The following is a 14308-nucleotide window of genomic DNA, read 5'->3' as shown; positions in this document are numbered from 1 at the left end:
GAAAAAAAAGAATAAATAAAGGAAATAGGGAAGGATGGAATGAAATAACCTGGAAGTGGGCCAGCCAAGCTGGCCCCTAAGACTTTGAGATCTCAATGTTTTGATACAAGCCTCACTTCCAACTATTTGGACAATGGCAGGGGGATTATGTGAAGTTTAGGACAAAACATCTGGAGGATGGCAGGCTGCTTCTCTTCGTCTTAACTTCTATTATGATCCAGAAAATTAAAAAAAGGCATGCGGAGACTGGCTAGCTTTGTTACTTGGGGTTTTTTTTTTCTGCCCAGAGGAATAGAAATAAGAAATTATCCTTGCTCATTCTGGCCTGGACAGAAGCTTTTAAATCTAGCCATTTCAAAAAAAGAAAAAAAATCTGGATATGCTTCTTATTCTGAAAGCAATTGCTCTTCCTTTGTAGGTAAAAGCAGCTGCCCCCAGATCAAATCAGAAGCTTTCAACCCCCCCCCCCCAAAAAAAAACAGTATTACCAGTAGCATCTTATGAGAGGGGATAAAAAGCATCAAGGCAGCTGTCACAGCCATGCAACTGGAGCTCTGCCCTTCCTTTTTTTGTGTGCGTGTGTATGTGCCTTTGAGCCAGTGTTGACTCTTGGTGACTGCTTGGGCAAGTCCCTGCAGTTTTCTTAGCAAGACTGTTGGCAAGTGTTTTGTCAATGCTGCTAACATTGGATGTTCTTGCTTTGACAACATATGAAGATGCAGACTTTTTCTTTCTTGTGCTTTACCATTCTTAGATGATGCTGGGGGAGGAGGAGGAATGTGGTGGGAGTTAGTTAGACATAACAATATTGTACTAGTGTGTGAATTCAGAGCTTGAAATGAGAGATGATAAGAATTGGTGGGTTGGAGAACAGGAGGGAAAGCCTGCATTTCAAACTAATTGGAGAATGTGATTTATGACTGTTAATTAGGGAGGGAATTGTGTTTGATACTATGCGCTAAGGGGAAGGGAATCCAGATTTTGGCTTCAACTATGTTAGTGCCTAAGCTATACTACTCCAATAAAGATTCTTCAAGGTAAACAATGCCTCAAAGTTCTTTGAAGAGTTTTATCTGTCGGAACCATGACAGTTTTGCCCTTGTCTGCTTCTTAAAGGAAGTGACTAGCCCAAGCTCACCCAGCTGGATGAGTGCCTTAAAGCAGGACTAGAACTCATAGTCCCCCACTTTCTAGCCTCATACCTTCCTGTGTCTTCTTTTTTGTTTGCTCTTTATTTGTGCTTGACTCTGATGCACGGAGCTCTGCTCCCTCTTATCACCTTTCTTAATCAGATCTAAGGTATAAATCCAGGGCTACGTCTGATGTATCCATTACTGTTTATGATTGCATTCCCCAACTTTCTCAGCCACCTTCACCTTTGTCAACATCAGACCTACTGCACCTGGGTTCCAACTGTGCCTGTGATGTCACAGAGGAAGTGGAGCATTGAGAGCACAGGCATGATGGACTCTAAGGGGCTTGGGTCTATCAGGAAGGCAAGCTGTGAGTCAGAAGAGAAAGGGCACAGAGGTGATTCTCCTTACATTGCTGTGGAGGGATCAGCGTGGTGTCCTGGAGGCCGTACAACTGCGAAGCCGTTCTGTAAGACATTTTAAAAAAAGAAAGAAAGAAAACAGCACATGTTGTCATGATCAGTATGCACAGTGCTTAAAGAAATGTTTCATAGAAATGGAAAAAGCTGCAATAGCATGCATTACTGTAACTCAGGGGTCCCTAGCCACCAGGCCACGGTCTGTATGGAACCAGGCTGCGCAAGTGATAGTTGAGGCCACTCAGCTTCACTTGCGTGAGCGGTGGACATTCACACTCACACAGAACCACCCCATCTCCCCCTCTCCCTCCCCCCGGTCCACCAAGCTGAAAAGGTTGGAGACCGCTGCTGTAACTGGATTAGTCACTGTAAGGTGGGGTGGAGGTAAGCTGCATTTATTTTAACCATATCTCAGTTTATTTGGCTGAAAGGTGAGTAATAGGATGTTCCCCTTACTGGTTTGTTCTTCTGTTTGGGATTTTTCATCCTTTAATTGAATTTTCTTATTAAGATGTGGTTATATTACTTCCTGTTATGAGACTGCATATTACGGGCCTAATGTAATCAGAGCACGTCTTTTTCTATTAAGGGCAAAAGGATCTACCAATTTTGACTGTCGGTTTGTCAAATGCTCAGAATGGGCTTTGGCTTACAAAAACATTTATACAATCCCATGGCTAGCCTTGTGGAGAGATCATATGATACATGATTGGTCCTCTGGTTAAAGTCTTCAAATTTTAGTAGGAAAAATGTAAACAAGCCAATGAGATGAAAGTACTTAAGTATGGTTGGATCACCATCATTTTATCTATTGGAAAAGCATGGCAATTCAATGCTTTCTATTTTGAAATGCTACAGCGTAAATCATGAATGTTCAAAGTCTTAAGTTTTTTTTTTCAGACAATAATTCAAATGTGCTAGATCTAGTGTTATGTGTATCTTCGATGAGATTTTCTCCTCCTATCCTCTTTCCTGCAACTTTCTCCCTATAAGGGCAGTCTTTATTTAGTGGCTCTGTCATTAAGCAAAGTGGTCACTAAGTGAAACCGTGATTGCCTATGATCTTACTTCAGCTTTCCTTTTGCTCTACAGACCTGTAAGTGCAAGGATTGGTCATAAAGTTATTTTTTCACCACTGTTGTAATTAACGAGGCAGTCACTAAATGGTGACTACTTGTACTCCCAAAATCCAGACAAGATTTTAAGGTATTGGGGAACCTGGGGTGTGTATGTGAGAATAGTTCCTTCGTGTGTATGTGAGAATAGTTCCTTCCTGTTTAGATGACAGAAACCATTTTATCGATTGACAACTATCCTTAAATTTCATACATTGTCACAATTATAATGAGTAGTAATACCAATATGGTTATACTATATATTTAAGATATGGAAAAAAAGTTCAGGTTAAATCCAGAGCAATAAAGACACATTTCCCAATGAAAGCAATATGAAATATTAGCCAAGATTAATTCAAGTCCCACTGATTTCCCCAAAACATAAGAGCAATCAACTCATGTGGCAATCTTGCTTGGCAATCAACCATTAATCGACAGGCTACCTAAGTTACTGTTAAAGTTTTTTCTCACCTATTTTTTTCTCATTTAAGATTTTTCTGTTTAATAATTATTATTACATTTTTCATACTTTGGCAAAATACCACTGACATAATTTAAAGTTGTATTAATATGCTTGCATTTCTTTAAGCTTAAGATACTTTTCAAAAATAGGAAAAAATACCCAACTGCGCCCCATTCCATTAAACTATATAACCAAAGAAAAGAAACTGGAAACAATCTGTATTTTTAAAAGTTGCAATGATCAACTTTGCATAAAATAAAAACTACAGATATTTGAAAATATTATAAAAAGTGTCCTCTTTCCAGCAACATTTTGGCCTTGAAGAGACATAATATGATCAGTCCTAAAAAAAAGTGAGAACTGAACTGTTTCGTAGGGGTCTTTATTTTATTACTTCTGATTAAAACAGCTTTGTTTATACTCTGAGATGTCATTACCAGTCAAATCTGATTAGCTATACCACTCCATGACATCAACACAATCCTGTAATGTTTCCTGATTGGGTGGAATTCCTCTATGAAGGAAGAAACAATTCCATCAAGGAAGAGGATGAGAATAAAAGCTGACTGCTGAAAACAGGTCGGAAAAAGGGAACCAGTAATACCTACCTACCTACCTTCCTCCCTTCTCTCTCTCTCTCTCTCTCCCCCTCCCTCCCCCCTCTCTCTTTCAAAAAAAGTGTTTAGCCTGACAACTAAAATGGGTAAGTGTTCAGTTAAAACACATTCCCAGGTTCAGCTGCCAAATGCCTGTGAATATAATTGAGCTTTGTTCCCTTGAAAGCCCAACAAAGACCATTGCTACACCTCCTTGAAGCCATTGCCAAAGCCGTGGAGTCACCACAGAAGGTCCTTCTGCTTAACAACCAGCTGCAGTTGTGACTTCACTGGAGGATCCAATTTTGAGCAAAGTTTTTAACAGAAAGTTACACTAATCAGAAGAGGACTAGAAACACCTGCTCTCTCTTCAGATGTATGTGCAATTGTTCTGTGCTATAACAAGATGAAGTCAATTTAGGGGCAGGGGGAGGACTCTGATTATCCTTGTCAGAATCATCAATGGAAATCATATTTATTTCCATACACCAGCTCAGCTTTGCAGGGTTTTTTCAGATTCTGTGCTTATTCAGTCTTTTGGAATACCTAGCAAAAAATGATGATATGTATGTGAGGTTGGGAGATGTGGGCACTTGTTAATTCCTTGACCATCATCAATGGAAGGTCCTGCTGAGATACCAGCAGTTGCCCCATGAGGCCAGGTGCTGATGGTAGTCCACCCAAACTCTGAAACCAGAAACAATTTTGAAAGACACAGCCAGTTGGGTGCAATGCTTAAGGCATCAGGCTAGAAATCAAGAGGCTATGAGTTCTAGTCCCACCTTAGGCACAAAAGCTAGCTGGGTGACTTTGGGCCAGTCACACCCTTTCCAACCTAGGAAGCAGACAATGGCAAACCACTTCTGAAATCTTGCCAAGAAAACTGCAGGGACCTCAACACTAACTTGAAGGTGTGTCTGTACACAGACACACACAAAAGACCCTTGAAAAGGGGAGAGGAGAATAATGGACAGATGGGCAGTTGATGCCACTCTTTTTTTCTATGTGTGTCATCTCTGCAAAAATACATTTTGGAAACCCCTTTGAGAGAATCCCATGCTATTTAGAAATCCAAAAGATGAGTGGAGGGGTACTCCCTATCTACCTTGCTATCCCAGGGCTCTTACCTTAAGCTGCCGACTGGCCACTTTGAAGGCCAGCTCAGTCACGCTCCCAGCTGCCCACCGTGCAGCATTGCTGGAGTGCAGCTCGTTCCAAATGGTGTCACTATCCACCTGGACCCAGTAGGAGACAAAGAAGAGTTCAATCTACAGAAAGGGCCCTGTGGTTACATTAATGCACACAACAAGAAATAAGCCCACGATATGGACTAATGATATACGCATATCAACACACATACCACATCCTCCCCCCACCGTGAGATGGGGTAGAACAAAACCAGTGGAAAAGCTGCTGGACGCCATCACTAGTTTTGGACCAAGGAGTCTTCAAATAGCAGCCCTGATCAAATCAACTGTCAAATGCAGCTCTATGAAATGGACATCCTCTACTTGAGGGCAAATCAGAACAGTGCAGCCCTTGGCATGCAACACGTGCCCGTTCATGAACAACAATCGTCTAGCTAGACAACAATCCCATCCCCAACTCTTCAGCTTTGCTGGGCTCCCCAGGTTCCATCGACACACCAACATGCAGGAGAGTGTTCCCCACACATTCCCCCTCTAAAGCTAGTTGCAAAAGTTGGGGGCAGGAAGAACCCATTCTTTTTACCTTCTTGATTCTATTTGATTTTTTTTTTCAAAAACAAACATCTTGGTTTGATCAGGATCACGTCATCGGCAAAGTAAGAGCCGGAAAACCTCAGAGATTCTCTTCTGATCAACTCCATGTGTGAGCAGAGCCTGCCTTCTGCCTTAGTGCTCCAGGCGCGTACGCCCTCTCCCTCTCTTTCTCTCCGGGTGCAAGGGAGGGGGAAGAGAGGATCCAAGCCCCGTCAGTAAGGACAAAGGAAGGGAGAAAGAAAGAAGGAACAGAGAGCAGGAGAAAGGGAGCAAAAGGTTAAGAGAAGGAGAAGAGGGATGGTCGGGGAGGCAGCATCCTGGAAAAAAGAGAGTGAGAAAAAAAAGGCACGCAAGAAGGCGATGAACGAAAGTGAACGTGGCAGAGAGCCCAGAGGGAGGGACATGAGAGACAGAGAAAAGGAGGGGCCAGGGAGATTTTCTCCAACCTAACCCTATTCCCCCAACCCTTCTCAGGAATACTTCTGGGTCTGAACATTAGAATGGAAGTGGGATAAGAAATAGAAGGTGGTGCAATGGGCCATCATCATTCCAGGAGTACAGACCACTATTCTTGCTAAGTGGAGAAAGCCAAGGTCTGGATTGTAGCATCAGACTGTGGGCAGAGCTCCCTGGGTGAAAGGCTCTTCACGCAAAATCTGTTTAATGCTGCAAATCATGTGCTAATGGAAAATCTAGCCGTGAACTCTTTAACATCTAATTTACCATGTCAAGAAATGGTGTCGGCAGAATAATGGTTCCCTTCAAACTTTACAACTGTAATACAAGTCCTTTAGCACTTTCTTATGAACTAGACTTAGAGGACAGTGTATGGTTGGAGAAATGGACACACTGAAGAAAGGTGGAAAAAAAAAAACACCTAAGGGATTTAGCTAAGATGAGCCAAATGTATTGGTTTGCTGCTGTGTATATTTTACCAAGATTCCTCCCAAAACATTTGAGCTGAATTCATTGGCCATCACATGGTATGTGATATGACAGCCAGATCTTGTCATGCCTACAGAGAGAACCCTGGTGGGTTTCACATTATACCCAGTGACTTCACAATAACCTGGGGAACAGCATGGTAAAGTTTAGTAAAGACAACTGGAGCCTTCTATATCAGAGGTCCCCAACCTATGGGCTGCAGCCCACTACTGGGTCATGGCCTCCTGGCTACCGGGTCGCGTAAGTGGCTGGCCAGTACATGCATGCATGCTCACACCACCTAGCCTCGGCACGACCTTCACACCTGCGCTAGCCTCAGCGCGACCCTTGGTATGAGTCTCGTACCGGCGCTAACCTTGGTATGACTCTTGCGCTTGCACTAGCCTTGGTGCGACCCTTGGTGTGAGTCTTGCACTGGCATTAGCCTCGGCACGACCCTCATGCCAATGCTAGCCTTGGCGCTAACCTCGACACAACCCTTGTGCCTGCACTAGCTTCGACACATCCCTCATGCCTGCGCTAGCCTCGGTGCTAGCTTCAGTGAGACCTTTGTGCCGGTGCTAGCCTCGGCGAGCCCGTTATGCCGGTGCTAGCCTTGGTGAGACTCTCGCGCCAGTGCTAGCTGCCCCATTTATGGAGCACGCAAGCTTGTGGCCCCATTCACGCGTACGCGTGCGCAGCTACATTTAGGTGTGTGCGCATGCGCACGTAAAGATGTCTGCCCCTCCTTTTCCTACCAGGCCAACCCAGAAAGGTTGGTGATCCCTGTTCTATACGATGTTGGTCTTCAAATAGCCTCATCTATTTTTGGGGGATACTGGGAATCCTAGTCCAAACAGATTTGGAGGTCCATGGATACCTTTCCTCTGGCCAACAGGCTTATTGAAACCTCCCTTGCCCATTAACAGAAGTTGCCAAGATATTGTTCCAGCCTAGGAATATTTTGACCTTAACATTCTGAAACAGAGCAAGTGGGTAAGAATCCTTTTTCCAGTTTCTTGGAGCACCTCTGCTTTACCAATGCTCCCAGATATGAGAGAATTGAGTAGCATGTTGGGGTAAGCAGCAATCTTGCTATGGAAGTGGTAGGTATGAATCTCTCCTTTTTGGCTTGTCTCTTAATTCTTAAACTTTCTCCATAGGATAAATTGGAGAAAAAGCATAGATACAGCCCTCAACCACCCAGGAACCAGATTAGAAAGTCTGGAAAAGGCATGCTGATAAAAAAATTAAGAAAGGAGAGAGGTAGGCACTCCTTTACGCCTGTAGTCTGAGTGACAAAGAACTATCTAAAAGTAACACTCCACCCTCTGATTGAATCTCAGGTTTACTTCATGTTCTGATCCATACCCTGTACTCACATGACATGAAATGGCTCCCATTCTCTAAGCTCATTTTAGATGCGAGGCTACGTCAGTTAGCAATAGGCAGACCAACCATCTGCAACTCTTTTTGGACCTAAAACTTTCCAATTCTTTACCTTCCACCCCTGTGCATTCCAGTAGGGTCTCTTTTGTTTCCTGGAAATCCAGGGCACAGACCAACTTCAGCCTGTTGTGATGGGAAACAAGGTATGGGAAAGAATTTTTGATGGAAACCATCCCGCCTGCTGGAGAAGATGCTTACCCCAACTCCACCACAGGGCAGCATGACAAACATCCGCTGGGACAGGATTCCTGCAAGAACATAAGAGAAGACAACTGGGTTGTAACCAAATATATGGGAGTCAGACTCTTACTGCACCACAGTGCTACACACAAACCATCTGAAAAGGGGGAGAATACATTCAAAGGAACTCTAGGAATTTTAATTCTCTGAAGAGGCAAGTTGGAGAACATTTTGTATCTTCACAGCAATAGCAATAGCACTTAGATTTATATACCGCTTTATATGCAGCAATTAGTACATATTATCTATCACCTGTTTAAATATATGAAGAATGCAGCCAGTGAGCGGTCTAAGGGTATGAGCATCCAAATATATTACAATGACTGAATTGTATTCAGCACAAAAGATGTAAAATGTATTATTGATAGAATTTTGAAATATGTGGCAAGTCTTAACATTTTCCCCATCCTTTGCACCTTATCCTGAATACAGAAAGTACAAATAAGATTCTATTGAACCAGGAACTCATATTTGGCTTTTGAATAAGGGTTTCATCCAAAAAAAAAAAAAAAAAAAGGTAGATGAGATCAGAATTAAAGCTCCCTTTGATGTAATTTAATTTAAACTGAAACTTAGCTCATTAATTAAAGTAATAAGAGTGAATAGGATTGGTTTCTACGTTGTTAAGAATTTCCCCTTAACTGAATTTTACAATTTGGAGGTATCTTTTGGGGGAGGGAGTTCTGGCTTTGTGGTGGGCATAGATTGTGCATTTAAACAGTAAGCAAGAGGGTCAATTATTGCTTGGAAACGGGGGACAGGAATTACTCTCAGCAGGAAGCTGTGGTTAGAAGGCCCAATAGCAATAGTAGTAGCACTTTCACTTATAATACCACTTCACAGTACTTTACAGCCAGTGGTGGGATTCAAATATGTGAACAACCGGTTCTCTGTGTGGATGCCACTTCCGGAAGTCCATTCTGGGCCTGGGCAACAAAAAACATTAGCTACCGGTTCTGCCAAAGTGGTGCAAACCGGCTGAATCCCACCACTGTTTACAACCCTCTTTAAGCGGTTTACAGAGTCAGCATATTGCCCCCAACAATCTGGGTCCTCATTTTACCAACCTCAAAAGGACGAAAGTCTGAGTCAACCTTGAGCAGATCAGGATTGAATCGCTGGCAGTCAGCTGTGAATTAGCCTGCAATACTGCGTTCTAACCACTGCGCCACCACAGCTCTTCGAAGTAGACTTCTTAAGAGTTAAAGTTAGTTTCAAATGAATTGGGCATGCTATATATCATACGGACGTTCTTCCCACTTTGGGGAAGAGTAGAAGTAGGAAAGCATCGTGCACATATTTATGGATAGATAGATGCATGCATATAAAAGGTATGGTAATTCAGCTTGTAGTTGAAGGGGTATTTTGCACTTATAAGAATCAGAGAGAGAAAGAGAGCGAGAGCGCAAGATGAGGGTCTCTCGATTAATTTATCATTTTATTTAAAATACTTATATATTTCCTATCACGTATCAAACAATCTTCTCATGGGATACTCTGTGGAGTCCCATCTTGCAAAAGTGACCTTGGATTTGGGGCAATATTTAAAATTATTGGGCTGGAGAAGTCCTCATTCAGGTACTATGGGAAGACATTGGCTGACTAGGGGGGTGTCACTGAATTATTTTGGAGGACATAAAGGAGAAATGATTGCTGTCTTCTTATGCCACTTGGAGCTCCTTAGAAGAAAGGTGGATATAAATGAACTAAAGGAGCAAACAAATGACACAAGAAAGGTGCAGCACAGCTGAAGACTGTCTTCACTTGAAACATCCTAGATTTCCCATTTCTTCTCCCTAGCACGACAACGATTAGATCTCAGTCATTCGCCAGCTATTCATCCTGGGATGGTATTTATTAGTGGAGCATATCTACACCAACACAGAAGATTGCAAGACGGTTCTGGCAGGTTTTGGCCCCGGAGATGCACTATCCTTTTTGGCTCTCCTCAACTTCAATCCATGGATGAAGGGAGACATTACATTGCCTCTTACCTGCCAATTTGCCATTGTCCAGCTTCAGGCGACTGAGAGGGTTGGTGCCGTATAACAGCACGTGACGCTCAGTATGAACGGACTGCAACTCCTCCAAAGTGGCTTTGCGTCCTCGAAGGCACTAGCAGAAAAACAAGGGTTGGCTTACATCACAAGAATCAGACAATGAAACAGGCTTCTGCAGATATTCTAGGAAGCTGACTGAGATGCTGGGGAGAAAATAACGAAGCTCTGAGAAAAAAGATAAATATTTCTAGGATTTAGTGCTTGACTTAGAGGCTGCTGGCTTGAGAGCCAGCTGCAGCATTCTGGTGTTTCCAAGCATTGAGGCTGTCTCTAGACAATCTCCTTGGCTTGCTTTAAGGGGGAGGCACATCCTGAAAGGAGTCAACCATTTAAGGTAGTGGAAGCAGGGCTCTTTTAAGAATGGACAACATTTGGTCTGACTCATGGCTTGTACATTCTATGGAGAGGTTTTCCCAAAACAGCATGTCTGACACAGGTTGTGCACAACCATTATGTCAAAAGGTCTCTCCAAACTGGTCCCCCATCCAATGGGCCAATGGAACAATTTTGTTTTTTTTTTCCTCCCTCTATTTCACTCATGAAGATGCTATCATGCTTGGAACAACCTTCTGGATCTTTGGGGTGCTTGTGTGTGAGAATGGGACGGGACAGAACAGAATAGAACTTGGAAGGGACCTTGGAGATCTTCTAGTCCAGCCCCCTGCTCAAGCAGGAGAACTTATACCATTTCAAATAACTGACTGCCTAGTCTCTTCTTAAAAATGTCCAGTGATGGAGTGCCCATGATTTCTGAAGGCAAGCTGTTCCACTGGTTAATTGCTTTGTGTGTGCATGCAAGCGTGCGCGGGTCCGTGTGTGTGTGTGTAGAAGCACACTGCTATTGCTGGGAACGTTCCATCCATCCACAAAGAATGTGCATAGTCCATCTAGTTAATATTTTGGAACAAAAGCTAGAGATAAAAAGGGAATCTACGCTTACTTTGCAGATATGAAGTAAAAGGAAGAAGCAGAGGAAAGAAAAAGCTAAATCTCTGATTCAAGCTATATGGGGAGTGAGGAATTTTAAAAGAAACTAACTGTCCATAATTGTTTTGAGATGTGCGAATGTTTCTGGTGAGATGCACATCTGTCAGGCATCTGTAAAGTAGGCATTGTCATAAAACCTGGCTAGAATTTATGGAACCTGTTTACCACTCAATCCATCAAATGCTTTTGAATTATCTGAGAAACTAATGATGGTTTTATGTGTACATCAGTGGATAAACATTTAACTATGGAAATATCCATTGTTTTAATCACTGGCTAGAAATAAGATGATGGGCAAGGCTTACAAGGAGAGAACTGGAATCTTGGCTAAGTAGGTGTTCCTTCAGAATGGGAACGCAGGCTATTGCCTTTTGACTGGGTTTAGGTTCCTCCGGAAAAATTTCTAAACTTCTTCATCTTTGACTCTTCCAGTCTAGAGCCTCCCAAATGTATCAGGACTGCAAAACTCAGAAATCAAAGCAATGTGGTCTTCAGGGTATTGGAGTCAAAACCACATGGAGGAAATTAAAGAGAGTTGTCTCATTTCTGACTTCCCCGACTTTCTTTTTCTGCATTCTACTCTTTAAACGAGGAAAAGACTGGTTTATGTTTTGTCTTGAGTATCTTAGAAATTAGGGCCACAGAAGTCTTACTATCCTCACCAAAGTATGCTAACCAGGTATTTGGAGGGGTGGGTGAGGGAGGGACAGAGGGGGTAGAAGAACCATTAAACTGGAGAACAGCCAATTGACCAGAAATAATAAATAGCCCATCTTCTGTGTATTTTATAGCAGCCTGATGTGCAAAAATCAAGTGAAGTTTTTTTTCACACCAGAGAATTAACTACTACCATCTGTTATGTCTGCAGATGAAATACTGCTCTATCTGCAAGATACAATGCCCAATAAAAACCAGTTCATTCAAATATTCATATAATACACCACCTCCCTCTCTTAGCCCTAGACTGGGTAATTCAAAAATATCTGTCTACTAATCTGCAACGAAGAATGTGAGAGATTGTGGTCATAACCATTAGTGAAGAGTCCTTTGTCCTACACGGAATTGATTTGCACTGATTATTACACACATAAACACACACAGAGAAAGAGAGATTTAAAATGCCATTGCTGCTTGGGACCACGATCTAATATAATTACATGAAATCACAGGGAAGAAGTATGCTTACAAATAATATTTCTCATAATCATATTGTAAGGTTAAATCAATTCCTCTTTTAGTTTAATACTATACAGTAATTTAAATATGGATAGTTCTCAATGCTGAAAGAAGTGACTTCTGACTGATCCTCACACTTATGACTTTTGCAGCGTCCCCATGGTCGAGGCCACACTTCAGATACTTAGCAACCAGTATATATTTATGTCCTGGACCATATGATTGGCATTTACAACCTACCCAACTGGCTTCTGACAAAAACAATGGAGAAGCCAGCAGGGAAGGTTGCAAATGTCTTGCTTAATGATTGCATCACTTAATGATGGATTTTTCCAGTCCGAATTGTGGCAGTAAATCAAGGACTCTCTGCATTGCTTCTTTAGCAATTCTTTCTCTATTAAACTGAGGCCTGTTGACCTTACTGCTGTTGAATAAGCTACTCTGGATTTTGGATGTTTTAGAAAGTAACAGTGCCTCTCTTATTTATATCCCTCTTTTATTATTTTTATAGGTCACTCAAGGTGGCAAATATCTGTTGTCTCTCATCCTGTAATAGAAAGGCAACAGTACTAAAGCTCAAGTTCTGAGGGTTGGCAAAACCACGAACAATTATACATTTAGGTTCAAATATGTTTCTAGCCCACATTGCTGCAGAAATTAATTAAAGCTAAAGTATCAGTGGCATGAGACGCCATTTAGCTTTCTAAAAAAGCTGTTGCCCAAAATTTGTTTTTATAAACAACAACCACAAAAGCCCACCATCACCACTTTCCATATAGAAATGTAATTTTTTTTTAAAAAAAAAGAATTAGCCACCAGTAAATATGTATAGAATTATTGATTGTCTTGCAGATTCTGTATCTAAATCAGCAGCCAATCAAGGAGAGAAGCAACTACAAGGACTAAGGAGAAATTTCCTGGCAGTTAGACCAATTAACCAGTGGAACAACCTGCCTCCAGAAGCGGTGAATGCTCCAACACTGGAAGTTTTTAAGAAGAGACTGGACAGCCATTTGTCCGAAATGGTATAGGGTTTCCTGCTTGAACAGGGGGTTGGACTAGATGACCTCCAAGGTCCCTTCCAACTCTTGTTATTCTGTTATTCAATCAGATTGAGAGAACAGAGGATTGTTCTGTATTCACATCTGGCCTGCACTGCCCCCTACCTCACACTGGTTGCGTAGGCCACGCTCCTGTAGGCGAGACCAGATGCTCTGGATTCGGCCTGCGTGCTCAGGATGGTTGCTGTTGTCTCCACACGAACACTGATGTTTCAGCATGACCGAATCATACACGATCCCTAAAACAGCAGGAAAAGAGGCATCCGAGTCATTCATAAAGCTTGAGTTTTATTTGGACTCAGTGAGTCTCGAGTGCTAGTTTAAACCTGAAGAATCAGCACCTGGGATCCTTTTTCTAGGACAAAAAGACAGCCTGGAGATGAGAAGTTGTTAACTCTAAATCTTTTCTGCTTGAATAAATAAACTCTGCAGATGGACAATTTTTGACTGGAGATTTTTTTTTTCTTAACCCACAAGAACATTCCTTTTAAAAGTTCTAGGATATGAATGGGATTATTATTACTGCAGTAAAAATGCTAATACCGATGAGCATGAAAAGTATTAGTACATGAAAGTATGTATTTTTCTGTAATAAGTGGAAGAGATTTTGTTTTCTAAAACAGACATCCACTGAAACACAATACAGGGTGAAGACTATATATCACACACAATTTCTGCAAGTGGGGTTTCAGGTAGACTCCTTACTACTTTAAATTACATATCAAGCTTTATATTTATAGTTAAATGTTTCGTGCAATGTATTTCTTTAGGTGCCATGCAGTTTGGTTTTTTTTTTTTTTGAAAAAAAATTCAATGCAATAAAAATACAACATTCCAATAAAACAGTGGCATTCAATGCAGTATTTTATCAAGGGGTATGTATTTGTATTTTTCAGCCTTGGCATCTTTAAGGTATACGGACTTCAGTTCCCAGAATTCACCA

The 14308-nt window shown here is 41.9% G+C and overlaps 1 protein-coding gene across 7 annotated transcripts in view; it reads right to left on the bottom strand.

Moving 5' to 3' along the window:
• Nucleotides 1-14308, bottom strand: part of HDAC7 (histone deacetylase 7) — a 229010-nt gene that overhangs the window by 20379 nt on the left and 194323 nt on the right. For all 7 annotated transcript variants that reach the window (XM_039352581.1, XM_039352582.1, XM_039352583.1 and 4 more), the window contains 5 exons: nucleotides 13471-13604; nucleotides 10076-10196; nucleotides 8040-8089; nucleotides 4854-4961; nucleotides 1545-1600 (listed from right to left, as the gene is read on the bottom strand). In XM_039352581.1, coding sequence (XP_039208515.1) covers nucleotides 1545-1600; nucleotides 4854-4961; nucleotides 8040-8089; nucleotides 10076-10196; nucleotides 13471-13604 — 469 coding nt within the window. The remainder of the gene's footprint in view (nucleotides 1-1544; nucleotides 1601-4853; nucleotides 4962-8039; nucleotides 8090-10075; nucleotides 10197-13470; nucleotides 13605-14308) is intronic.

Source organism: Crotalus tigris, unplaced genomic scaffold (assembly GCF_016545835.1).
Source record: "Crotalus tigris isolate CLP2741 ecotype Arizona unplaced genomic scaffold, ASM1654583v1 scf7180000018445.1570621, whole genome shotgun sequence".
In the NCBI taxonomy this organism is placed as follows: Eukaryota; Metazoa; Chordata; class Lepidosauria; order Squamata; family Viperidae; genus Crotalus; species Crotalus tigris.
This window is presented reverse-complemented; position numbering and strand designations above follow the sequence as displayed.